Below are 12380 nucleotides of genomic sequence, written 5' to 3'. Positions count from 1 at the left end.
GACAGTTTTCTAATGATGCGGCTGTACTACTAAGAATTTTTGGATGCACAACACATCTAGTATCAAATTTTAAATAAGGGATTTCTCATCTAAGTGTGGAAGTCACAGGACATGAAAAAGATATGGACATGAAAGTGAAGTGATTGCACAACACAGCACAGTGCACAGTGACACACAAAGAAACGTGTCCTCTGCTTTTAACCTTCACCTTTGGTGAGCAGTGGGCAGCCATGAAAGGCACCCAGGGAGCAGTGTGCGGGGACCGTGCTTTGCTCACTTACACCTCAGTGTCCAGGGTCGTGATTGGAATCACTAACCTTCTGATTACGGATCCATTTCCGTACCCGCTAAGTCCACTGCCCCTAGGATATAAACCTGTGCGATGATACCCCAATGGCTTTCCAGGCCATGAGCACATGATCCAATAATGGTATTATTATTATATTATTATCAGATGTGAAAGGGATATTTCAAATTTATACTTTAACATCTTTAATGGCACCCATACAAAATATCTCAACTTAAATGCCTCAAAACAGTCTGCATAAATTTAATTTAATTTCGATCACATGTAATGTACGCTGAACAGTGTTTTTGTTGTCCTAAGGCGCCATCTAGCAGGACTGAAGTTGTTACTACATCCTTCATAAAAACAGACAGAACTGTGCCCACTCTCCAGAGGTAGTTTTCTACACAAAACAAACCTTGTTACAGGTAATGTTTCAGAAATTAGTGTAGCCTTACAATCAATGTACACTTCAGAAAAAGACCATTCAGAAAACCACATTCTAAGAGAACAGTCCTTCATGACCGAAGGTTGTCAATTCACTGTGCATTTGAAAAAAAAAAAAAAAAAAAAAGTGTAGTGATTGTCACATGTGATACACAGCAGCACAGCACACGGTGCACACAGTGAAATTTTTCCTCTGCATTTAACCCATCACCCTGAGTGAGCAGTGGGCAGCCATGACAGGCGCCCGGGGAGCAGTGTGTGTGGGGACGGTGCTTTGCTCAGTGGCACCTCAGTGGCACCTTGACAGATCAGGATTCGAACCGGCAACCTTCTGATTACGGGGCCGCTTCCTTAACCGCTAGGCCACCACTGCCACCACTGCATACTGTGTGTCACCTACAGCAGATTTCTTTGTTGAATGTGAAAGTGTAAGTGAAGGGATTGTGAGACACTGCAGCACAGCACACGGTGACGAAATGTGTCCACTGTATTTAACCATCACCCTGAATGAGCAGTGGGCAGCCATGACAGGCGCCCGGGGAGCAGTGTGTGGGGACGGTGCTTTTGCTCAGTGGCATCTTGGCGGCTTGGGATTCGAACTGGCAACCTTCTGATTCCAGGGCCGCTTCCTTAATCGCTAGGCCACTACTGAAATGGCATACCAGATTGTCAACAGTATTATTTTCATGCAGTGATCAGTACTACAGTATTTCATGTACTTTGTTTTGTACAGATTTGATTTCTTCAAATTCCCTGAAGCATTAGGTGTAGTCACATTTTAACACATTTTGTTACACGGTTAATTTATGGCTCAGTTCAGTCTGTCTCTAATTTCCCATCATAACCTCCTTTGAGGTTTAAATAAAACAGGTTGCTGCAGCCACGGATTTAGAAAGTGAGAAATGAAGCCATTATGTCCTCATTCTGTGGCCCAGAGCAACTGTAGACAAAACTGAGAGGCCTGCACCCAACAAAACACCTCAATCATTTCTTCCCGGCTCACAGCACAGTGGAAAGAGGAATTCGCTTCAAAAAGAATCTCAAAGGACGTTGTTACAGAAACCAGTTTCTCTTGTCCAATTGTGTACATTACCATAAATTAGTGATGGCCGGACGAGGCTTCGTGAAACAACAAGGCCTTCCAGGCAACTGTGTAGAGCAGTGTATAGGGACGCCACCTTGATCAAGTTGGTGGTGAAACTGAGACGTCACATGTTAAAAATAGGCCTGCTGGTCACATGAGGTACAAACGTTCAATACACAGACCAGTCCATCAAACCATCGCTCTACAAAGTAGGAATACAGCTTAGAAAATCATATTTAGACTAGATTTTATACAACTAGCATACTTTAACTGACCCTGATATTTTGTAGTATTGGATTTACATTTACAGCATTTGTCAGACGCCCTTATCCAGAGCGACTTACAATCAGTAGTTACAGGGACAGTCCCCCCTTATAGCAACTAAGGGTTAAGTGTCTTGCTCAGGGACACAATGGTAGTAAGTGGGATTTGAACCTGGGTCTTCTGGTTCATAGGCGAGTGTGTTACCCACTAGGCTACTACCACCCCATAAATTGCACAATACAAACTGCAACTGCTGTCACATGGTTTTCATCAACTTGACTCCCCCTCTCAATGCGAGATTCGAAGCCTCAGGATCAGCTGGCCATTACGGTTCAATTAAGACCAGGAAAAAAAACGAGTCCAGTGGACATGTCCATTCGTTATTTTGTGCTGTGAACACATTATTTAATCAGAATGCAATGGTAAAATAGCCTCTATGCGAAGTGTGAGCTGAGTTCACTAATTTGATGAATTTACGGGATGAATTACTCATGAACTCCTTCTAACCTCAATAAAAAAATTCGTTTTCACAATACTTTTTATTACTTCAGATGACTGTCAAGAAGGAATCTGTACTCTTTACAGGCAAATGTGAGAAAGAAAGACATTTCAGCAAACTCTCGAGGAGGGCTGGTGCTGTGGTCCTGCCTGATAAAAATGAGCGTATCAGCATATAGATAACTGATCAACGTGTCTTTTGGGGCATTGAGGTCTTACTAATAAATATCTTTTTTTGTAAGAAAGAACTACAAGCGAGTGAATAAAATGATTGTGTTTATGGTTTATCACTTGTTTAAAGGGAAATTAACCTCTTTTGACTTTCTATGTTCATATTTTCTCATATGATATTGTTTGAGTGATAGTTTGAGTGAATGCTATGGTTCGAGTGATAGTGAGCCGGACCTGATGACTTCATTGAAGGTAACATGAAAGCACGTTGCAAGTTGCTCTGGACAAATTCCATAAATGTGAATGGAAATCTCCCAGTGGATGTGGTACTGCATAATAGGTTTCAGAGACCACATTGAAGGGTTTCTTACTGTAGAGGTTCACCTGAACAGCTCCAAACAAGGAACTGAATCCCAACAAACACAACTTAGAACATGAATGTCTGTTTTCGACACATAATTAAACATGTCGATACTTCAGATTAAATTAATTTTCTGCTTGCTGGTACATTTTAATAAACACTTTAACATTTTGTTGATGGTTTTTAAGGCTTTAAATGGACAGGTCCCATAATACTCATCTTCAGCGAACCCCTTGATCTTTGAGCAATTTGCAATTGCTGCGTCCTGCCTGTGGAATCAGTTACTACCTGATATTAAATTTGCTCCTGCAACCTCAGCTTTTGAATCTCTGGCCTTCCCATCATGCACCCTCACTTTGCACACTTCACCAAAGGATTCTTCAGGTTGTTTTGTCTTGTCATTACATCCATGCAAGATCTTGGAAGATTGAATGGTGAAAGTAAAAACTGTCTTTCGATTTGGTGGTGCTTCATGCGTTTGCTTCTTTGTTGAGGACTCATGTTCGTCCTGTGAATTAAGAGGTCTGATCCTTCGTTGTATTATTTATTCTTATTTATTCTTCTCCATCTTTTTTTACATTGTGGACATTATTTCCATCTTTTTTTACATTCTGTTCTAATTCTATATTGTGGAATTCTGCTACTATTTCTTTAGATATAAAGGGCTCATAACTTACAGGTCATGTTTACAGTTCATTATGCACAAATAAAACTATTGCATATTACTATACTGTATTATGCTCTTCATAATAACTCCATCCAAATGCTACATAAACATGAAAATAACGAATAAAAGCAGTACAGCTGGTAGCTCTATGCTAGTCTGGTTTGTGTGTGTGTGTGTGTGTGTGTGTGTGTGTTTGCGTGTTCTATCTTGCTCTGCACTAGTGTGGTTAATGGAGCACACAATCCATGGAGAGGGAAAAGCTCATGTAGGGGCACAAAACACACACACACACACACACACACAGGCTCCATCTCTACATCAAGAGATGCTTTTTCAGGAGCCTGCCTCACTGGGTCACAGCCAAAACCGGCACAAAGGATTCCCCGCTTTGGCTCCCTTTGACCCACATGCAGCACGAAGAAGCGGCAGATGAGACTCTGCATGGCTGCCGGGCAAACATGGAATAATGTCTTCCAGCCCCCGGGGATCCCTTCACCTCGCAGTGTCTTTGCAGGGTGACCCGCGCGGACCGGCTCACCAGGCCGGCTCACCACTCTGTAATAAGCGTCAGGGCATTCGGGGCTGAGGGAGTGGACGGGGTCTCTTCGCGAGACAGCCCCTGTCCCGGAGCCGGATGTAGAGCGCCAGGCTGGGCCGGTACAATGCTGCGGCGCTGCCTTCCTAATGTAGGGCAATCATCGAGCACTTAACATGCGCCTTAATGTTTTATATGGGCTGAAAGCTTTGATATTTCTCTGTTTAAAATGACCCAGCGTTTTAGTACAGTTCTTTTTTTTTTTTATTCAAGTTTTGTCAGTTTTGCATATTATGTAATTGTACCTGGCATTGTACCTGTTTTGATTGTCCTAAAATCGGTTCCATCATTTCTGGGGCACTGGTGGCCTAGCGGTTAAAGAAGCGGACTCAAAGAACCGCCAAGGTGTCAGTGAGGTCCCCTTGATCAAGGTGCCGTCCCCACACACTGCTCCCCGGGCGCCTGTGACAGCTAAGAGTAATGAGTTAAACGCAGAGGACACGTCTAGTTGTGTGTCACCGTATCGTGCGCTGTGCATTTCTTATACTGTACTGTGCTAAATGGTCAAGTCCAGCAATAAATCGCTTGTTGTGAGGGAAATTAACGAGGAACCCGGCAACTTCTTTGTGAAATTGACTTTCTATGTTAATTTTTATTTACATTTACAGCATTTATCAGACGCCCTTATCCAGAGCGACTTACAATCAGTAGTTACAGGGACAGTTTCCCTGGAGCAACTTAGGGTTAAGTGTCTTGCTCAGGGACACAGTGGTAGTAAGTGGGATTTGAACCCGGGTCTTCTGGTTCATAGGCGAGTGTTTTACCCACTAGGCTACTACCACCCTTTCTTATTTATCTTATTTAACATAATATGTAAAGCATTTAATATTAGTTTAATACTAGGATGTGTAGCCATTATATATTATTAAATATATTTATATAGACACGCACACTCCACTTTGGCTGCGGCTGTGTGCAGTGACCACACCCACCTCATGGTGTAAAGCAGCGTGCCGTCATCCTGCAGGCGCAGCAGCTTGTTGGGCGTGGTCATGTTGTGGGCGATGGATTTCTTCCCATTCAGGAAGAACGTGTCCGGTGTCCAGATGTTGCTGGCCAGCAGGTTGTTGAGGGGGAGCTTGTCCATGGGTCCCTTGAAGCGCAAGCGCTCGTCCTTCCAGCTTTGCCGAAAGAACACGTCGATGGTGTACTCCTGGGCGGCAGAGTGCATTACATGCGCCATCAATACCATTTTTGATTTATGGGTAAATAGGCTGTTGTTTTCCCCAAAAATGACTATCACACAACACTGGGCTACCCTCCAATCAAATTCAGTCCTCAACTAAAGCCAGCAGGCATCAGAGGGAGAAGCGGTTTTATATACGACAGACTTACCATCTCTGTGTCAGAGACTGGGCCGAAGCTGGTGACAAAGATGTTCGTCTTGATCTCTGTCACTTTCTCTGTGGAAGGTCAGGCACAGTGTGTGTCACAGACATGGCAGCACAGAGCGGATTTTACAGTCCCTGCTACATCACTACCGGTTCTGGGCTCCTTTAGCCTACATCCTATTAATATTCCTGATGCTCCTCTTGAATTATCCCAACATTTCCAGCCATTAGCGATGGCCCAGAAAACCAGTTAAAAGAACGAGATGGAATTACATTCTCAATTTCGAAAAAGCTGTAAGATATATCAAAGGACTGTACTTTCTGGCAATACTTTCTGACAGCGTTTCACTGCCTGTGTTTAAACTCTCGAGCTGTTGTGAATATGCATGGCATTATGGGACCTGCAATTGGCCTGGCAACTGGGGTCACATGGTGAAAATTCCATTCAGCACCGGCCTTCAGTATTAAATGACATGAAATCAGGCCACTTGCCAGTAATTATTTGAGAAATGTAATCACAATTATAGTGCTGGGGGCGCTAATGCTGACATTTCCGATACTCCTAACAGATCTTAACCTTTGTGTGGCTTTGGGGTCCGTGGGGTCCACTTCAACATGTACCAACAGAAAAATTATGCAAATTACTATCACTAAACTTGTGAAGAACCCGCAACATAACAATCCCAGCTGATCCCTGAAACCATGAACACCTTACAAGGGTTCAGGTCAACCCGGAGACGGCCGCGCTCCGGCTTGCACACGAACAGGCCGGAACCGTCCAGAACAATGAACCCGCTCCTGTACTGAGAGCAGGGAGGGGCGCGTGAAGGTCGCGCCCCCGCCGGGCGCATCTCTCTACGGGCTCAGAAGCGGCGCGATCCGGCAGAACAGCCTGCTCTCCTCCAGCGTCCCACTCACTCGCGGCGCCTCTCCTCTCGCCTCATGCGCCGACGCGCCAAGGAAGTCGTCTCCTTCCGACCCCAGGAGGGGACGTCATTCGTTCAAATACACACAATGATGTTAAATAATGCAGCAAAAAAAAAAATGTAAAAGAAAAAATAAGAAAATTAGGCTGCGCTGCAGAAGTAGGCTTTCAGGGCAGACGTTGCCATGGTAATGCCTTTTACCTCCCAGTCCAGGGCGGAGCCGATTGTCGTAGCCGTCCAGTAGTCCGTCCAGGATCCGGGTGAATATGGTGATGTTGTCGTTGAGTTCTGACTCTTTAGGAGTTGCCGATGTAGCCTGAGAGAAGCTGATGATGGGAAAAGTGTTAAAATTACTATCTGTCTATCTATCTATCTAAAAAATATAACATGCATATTAAAATAGAACAAACCTCTCTTGCCAGCAGAGACTCCCAACAATGAGGGCGGCCCACCACAACCCCTTCATTTTGAGGATGCAGCGTTTTCCATAGCCCATTCCTAATAATAATAATAATAATAATAATAATGATGATGATGATGATGAATAAATAATAGCACACGTTGTGGAATCTGCTGCATCTTCGCTGCCACTGCGCACCGCTTCGTATTCATCTCCGTCCCTCATCCTTCACTTTAGCCTGCTGGACCCCTGAGTTGGGACCTGGTTGACTTCTACGCTACACACTCGTAGGCTGGGCTGAAGTAACAGACCACCCTGCCGCCACTAATATTACTACTGCCATTATTACGCTTATTCATGGTGGCTTTGTTTGTTTGGGACACTGTACCACCTTCACGATCGTGCTCGGCGTTTACAAGCCGGAAAATCACATCGAATAAAACGCCACGAAAGACCAACTCTCAACGTCGTGTCCGAGCTACACGGCTGCAGTAAAAAGCTTTCGCGACCGGACGAGCTGTACCTGCCCGGCGAGAAGTGGCGAGAAGTCCGCAGTTTCCCGATCTCCGCCGCGGGGTCTAAAATACGCACGTTCAGCCGATCGCGCCTTCCTCGCCTCCTCCTCCTCCTCCTCCTCTTCTCTCGCCGTGACTGACGGGGGATGTGGAGGATCTCCCGACATCCCTGCCCGCCCGGGTTCGGGGGTGGGGGCGCGGGGAGGCGGCTAATGTCGTCCTCCCTCCCGTCGTCGGGGCTACTTCCGAACACGACCCACGAGGGTGTTCTGCAGGTTTACACGTTTTTTTTTTTTTTTTACTTTATTAATAAAAACCGCGCAACTCGGCGTTAGTTGGAAGTTTTATTCCGGCTCTGCGCGGTTTGGCCGTGAGAGGGCGCTCTAACTCCGCCCCACTTCCTGCACTTGAGGCATAACAGCAAGAATCATCATTTTCCAGAAGATTAAAATTACCAGGGGAAATAAAGGCCGATAAAATGTGCTGCGGCTACGAAAGGGAAATCTGTGGGTTTGCAGTAGGACGTGGCGTTCATTAAAAGAAAAAAAAAAGAAATAGCTGGACATTTTTATGGATAAGGGTGTTATCTGAAGCGCGGGAGGCGGTGGTGTGGATGTGGAGAGGCCGTCTGGGAGTTCAGAGAAAGAACAGATGTGACCCTCCCCGACCCAACCCCCATCCACAACTGAGCCAGCACCTGAGGCCCGGTTCCGTGGGGGTGTGCGCTCGGAACGTCGGAGGGACAACAGGAGGATTGTCCCCGGCCGATCAGCATGAGCCTGTTACTTTCATGTTCTGATCTGATGTTGAGCGTTTTTCGGCCAGATCGAATGCAAAAAGAAAAGAAAAGTTCACTTTCAGTTCAGTTTATTCACAGCATTTACCAGACGCCCTTATCCAGAGCAACTTACAATCAGTAGTTACAGGGACAGTCCCCCCCCCCCCCCCGGAGCAATTTAGGGTTAAGTGTCTTGCTCAGGGACACGATGGTAGTAAGCGGGGTTTGAACCTGGGTCTTCTGGTTCATAGGCGAGTGTGTTACCCGCCAGGCCACTACCACCTCCCATCAGTTACTGTACAAGGTGCCTGTAATAGATGTGACGCGTGCATTAACCTGTAACGTAATTACTTTAGTGGAAGTTTCGTCAGAGATTATTGTTAACCGAGATTGGCAGAAACGTGTTTCACGTTCGTTCCATGATTAATGCGTTTGTGTTTTACAGGAATGCAGTTGATGGGAACAAGAAACTGTTTGCCGTCTACGACACAAGGTAAGAAGAGGAGTCTGCCAAATGGTGCTCCGTGCGCTTGTTTCGGTCTGAATTCGAGGCCGGGAATCCCAGCCGTGCATTATTCACACCGCCCAATATCCACTCTGTTCACTCGTCTGCGTGTCTGTGTCTGCTCACACTGGGAAGGTAGAAGTGATTTCATGAGGCAAAAGAAGGAGAACTGGTATGTCTCAGATGAACAGCACTGGTAATACATTTTCAATAAAAGATCGTATCCACGCACGCATTACGAAAAAAAACCCCGAACTGTTTCAAATTCATTCGCATGCCGAAATAACCCTCATTCTTAGTCTTACTTATCTTACCTCCTAAAATTCATTTATGTGGAGGGACTGCATGGCTGGGCAACCACCACCCTGTGCTCTACGGCATAAAGTTAAGGTAGGAGTAGATGTCACTCTTCACCAGGGTCACCGCGTTGCCGTGCTGGACGGCCATCGCTTATTAATGGACCCGTTTCGAGCAAACGAGGAGGGGCCCGATTGATTTTGTACTTGCGGCCTGGCCGTGAGGCGGGTGGGCCACGCTGCTCGGTGTATGGCTGAGAGTGAAGCATCTCACTTGTCCTCCTTTTCCTTAATGGTTGGGAGCGTTATTCTGCGGTGTTGAGCATTGCTCTGTGGATTAGGGATTCAAATATCAAAATGAAAATCAGAAATGGCAAACCTCAACATTTCAGCAACAGAATTCCAGCTAGCTGGTAAATGATATCATTTATTGCTCCTGTTCATTTGAATTCCAATATTTTGGGATTATTCCATGCTTTCATTCATCTTCTAGCCCTCCACGGATCAATGTGTATTAGAGCATGGATCACACATGACATGACGCTCCCCCGTCCCCAGATGTCCTTCGCCTTTAAAATATAGCGTTTTAACGGTCCTTTGCCCGCCAGTTCATCACACACTCGCACCTACGGACAGCTCCGCCGCCGATTCGCCACGTGTACGAGCCTTTAGACGGTGGGAGGAGGCCGAAGCATGTAACCTTCTCACAAGCTCGTTGCTGAAGAACGGCAGGATCACAAGCAGAAAGAAAGCACGTAAATCAGTATTAAACCGGGGTATAACTGCAGTAATACGCCAGAGCACATCAGCATCGCTCTGAACCCCAGTGCTGAAGTACCGGGGTATTTAATCCTACTAAGTGTATCATTTTTGCGGTAATTGTTGAGGCAAAACCACTTTGAAACCGTGGCCCAGCATCAGTATGAAGCGGTGCGACTCTCTCAAGCGGCTTTTATTAACGTCTCACTTTATCAATGAAACGGACGGCCCGATAGCGGCCGACTGCGTAACGTCCTGCTCACAGCTCTGGAATTACTCGACTCGGTCTGTGCCGGGAACCCAACCCACTCTGCAATCCATCCAGAGTCTGGCTTCAAACCCATTAGGGGAGGAACGCCGAGCCGGAGACTAATGCAGGAAGCCGTCTGGGACCTTCCAGCACTTCTATTAGGTCCTTGGTAGGTTTTTTTTTTTAAGGCAAACCTCCACCTGGCTGTCAGCTTGCTGTGAAAATGTGATTATGGATTTATGAGATTGTCTGGAGGCCCACCAGGTTGACGGAGAGGAGAGGTGAAGTTCCGTCGCCGAAGGCGCGCCACCAGGACCTGTTTGTCATTATTAGTTTGCGTGTGTGGGGGGGGGTGGGCAGTAACGAACGCAGATAAGATCTGTACGGCGTGCCACCACGTCGCCCAGGTCCGGAGGGACGTGACTCGGTCTGACTGTGACAGAGTGCACTGCTATTTTTGGGGTTTCGCGCGTTTGTGCCCATTCGTTTGTCGGGGGCCCTTATTTATGCGCGGTGACGTCTGTTCACCGGTTGCAGGGTCAGTGCCAGAGCACCATGACACGCTCACAACTTTCAGGACCTCTGCCTCACGGGGAAATGGGCCGCAAAAGGGGTTTATTAAACACAAGAAAAATGTCACAAGAGCCAAAAGGGACAGAAAGAACAAAAAGGAACCCGAAGGCGTGTGGTGAAACGCAGGTTAGATTCAGGGTCCACATCCACACGGACACCTTCCTCTGTGTATATGGAGCCCTGGCCGATCAGGCCGGATCGTGCTCCCCAGTCGTGCGCGAGGCCTCCCCGAGTGTCACGACAACACACGGTCACTTCGTTCATTTGCATAAAATCCATAAAAATGGTTTCCTGTCCAGGGCTGGGATGGACGCTGTACTGGAAACAGATAAATATCCCCAATGGATGGATGGATGGTGGATGGATGGATGGGTGGATGAGCGGATGGATGGGTAGATGGATGGATGGGTGGGTGTATGGATGAATGGGTGAATGGATGGATGGGTGGGTGTATGGATGGGTAGATGGGTGGATGGGTGTATGGATGAATGGGTGAATGGATGGATGGGTGGGTGTATGGATGGGTAGATGGGTGTATGGATGAATGGGTGAATGGAGTTGATGGATGGGTGGGTGGATGGATGGACCATGAGGAATTTAAGGTGTGGACTGCTATACACATTGAAGCATTTTTTCAGCCTTTTTCCTGCTCGGACGCTCATTTGTTAGAGATGAGGTTTGATCAGGCGAGGCTGGTAGAAAATTCCAGCCGAACTTCGCCGCTCTACCAATCACTCCAGCACGCAGCCGGTCACGTGGTCCCGCTGCTTATAACGAGTTTCTTTATGCTGAAAGTCGGATCAACCTGGGGTGTGGAGGGTTAGTCCCCCGTCCCCCGTCCCGTGGGTAGACCTGCACGATCGCGCGGGGCGGCGGTTCGAACTCTGGCGACATGGAGTTACGCGGAGCGCGGACGTGAGCTCGTCTCATCTGCGACCCCAACACCGGGGTCTTGCGCAGGAGATGGCGTTACCGGCGACGGCGGCGGAGTCGGGGACGGAGTAAACCGTTTTGTTTTATTCCACTTTATTCGAACCTGCTCGCGGTAATGTCGGGGGTGCAGAAGCGCAGGCTGCTGGGGGTCCTGTCGGTCCCGGTGGTCGTGGCGGTGGTGTGCTGCGCGCAGAGGTAAGTGCCGTTCGGGGGGTAACACACGTCCTTCTCTCGTCTTTTCCCTTTTCTCCCTCTCACGGCTGCACTTTCAGCGCCAACGAGCCGGGAAACATGTCCTTCGTCAAGGAGACCGTGGACAAGCTGTTAAAGGGCTACGACATCCGCCTGCGGCCGGACTTCGGAGGTACGCCGGTCGGTCGCCCTGCGCGCCCCGTTTTCACGCCTCCCCTCTGACGCGCCGTCACCCCAACTTTCCGCCGTTTCAGGTGCCCCGGTGGCGGTCGGCATGAGCATCGACGTGGCGAGCATCGACATGGTGTCCGAAGTCAACATGGTGAGTCTGCTTCTGCCAGAAGCCTGCTTCCTCCTCCTTTTTTTTTTTTTTTTTAAATTGTATCTTTTATTTAAAAAAAAAAGTTAAAACTTTTTAAAATCCCGCCGCGCGCCTCCGAGCTCCCGTGGCTCCTGCGTCTGCGTCTGCGTCGTGCGTAACGGGCAGATGCGCAGCAGCATGGCGGCCGGGGACTGCGTGGTACCTGGCTGTTGTCCCACGTGGCCTCG

At 47.6% G+C, this 12380-nt stretch overlaps 2 protein-coding genes across 7 annotated transcripts in view; one reads left to right on the top strand and one right to left on the bottom strand.

Moving 5' to 3' along the window:
- gabra5 (gamma-aminobutyric acid type A receptor subunit alpha5) overlaps positions 1-7820 on the bottom strand; it is a 29304-nt gene extending 21484 nt beyond the window's left edge. Inside the window, exons 1-5 of the mRNA XM_029000923.1 lie at positions 7554-7820; positions 7041-7128; positions 6832-6956; positions 5709-5776; positions 5306-5526 (exon numbers count right to left, since the gene is read on the bottom strand). Of these exons, the coding sequence (XP_028856756.1) occupies positions 5306-5526; positions 5709-5776; positions 6832-6956; positions 7041-7126 (500 nt within the window). The 5' untranslated portion in view covers positions 7127-7128; positions 7554-7820. The remainder of the gene's footprint in view (positions 1-5305; positions 5527-5708; positions 5777-6831; positions 6957-7040; positions 7129-7553) is intronic.
- gabrb3 (gamma-aminobutyric acid type A receptor subunit beta3) overlaps positions 1-12380 on the top strand; it is a 74308-nt gene that overhangs the window by 14512 nt on the left and 47416 nt on the right. For 4 of the 6 annotated variants that reach the window (XR_003751693.1, XM_029000917.1, XM_029000918.1 and 1 more), the window contains 3 exons: positions 8769-8816; positions 11912-12003; positions 12086-12153. Coding sequence is in view for 5 of the 6 variants with exons in the window: in XM_029000918.1 (XP_028856751.1) it covers positions 8769-8816; positions 11912-12003; positions 12086-12153 (208 nt within the window). In the remaining variant the exon portion in view is untranslated. Of the gene's footprint in view, positions 1-8768; positions 8817-11229; positions 11835-11911; positions 12004-12085; positions 12154-12380 lie in introns of those variants that run through there. The other 2 variants (XM_029000920.1, XM_029000921.1) reach the window with 2 other exon arrangements.

The sequence above is a fragment of the Denticeps clupeoides genome, chromosome 13 (assembly GCF_900700375.1).
Source record: "Denticeps clupeoides chromosome 13, fDenClu1.1, whole genome shotgun sequence".
NCBI classification, from domain to species: Eukaryota; Metazoa; Chordata; class Actinopteri; order Clupeiformes; family Denticipitidae; genus Denticeps; species Denticeps clupeoides.
Note: the sequence above shows the minus strand (reverse complement) of the source record. Positions and strands in the feature narration are given on the sequence as shown.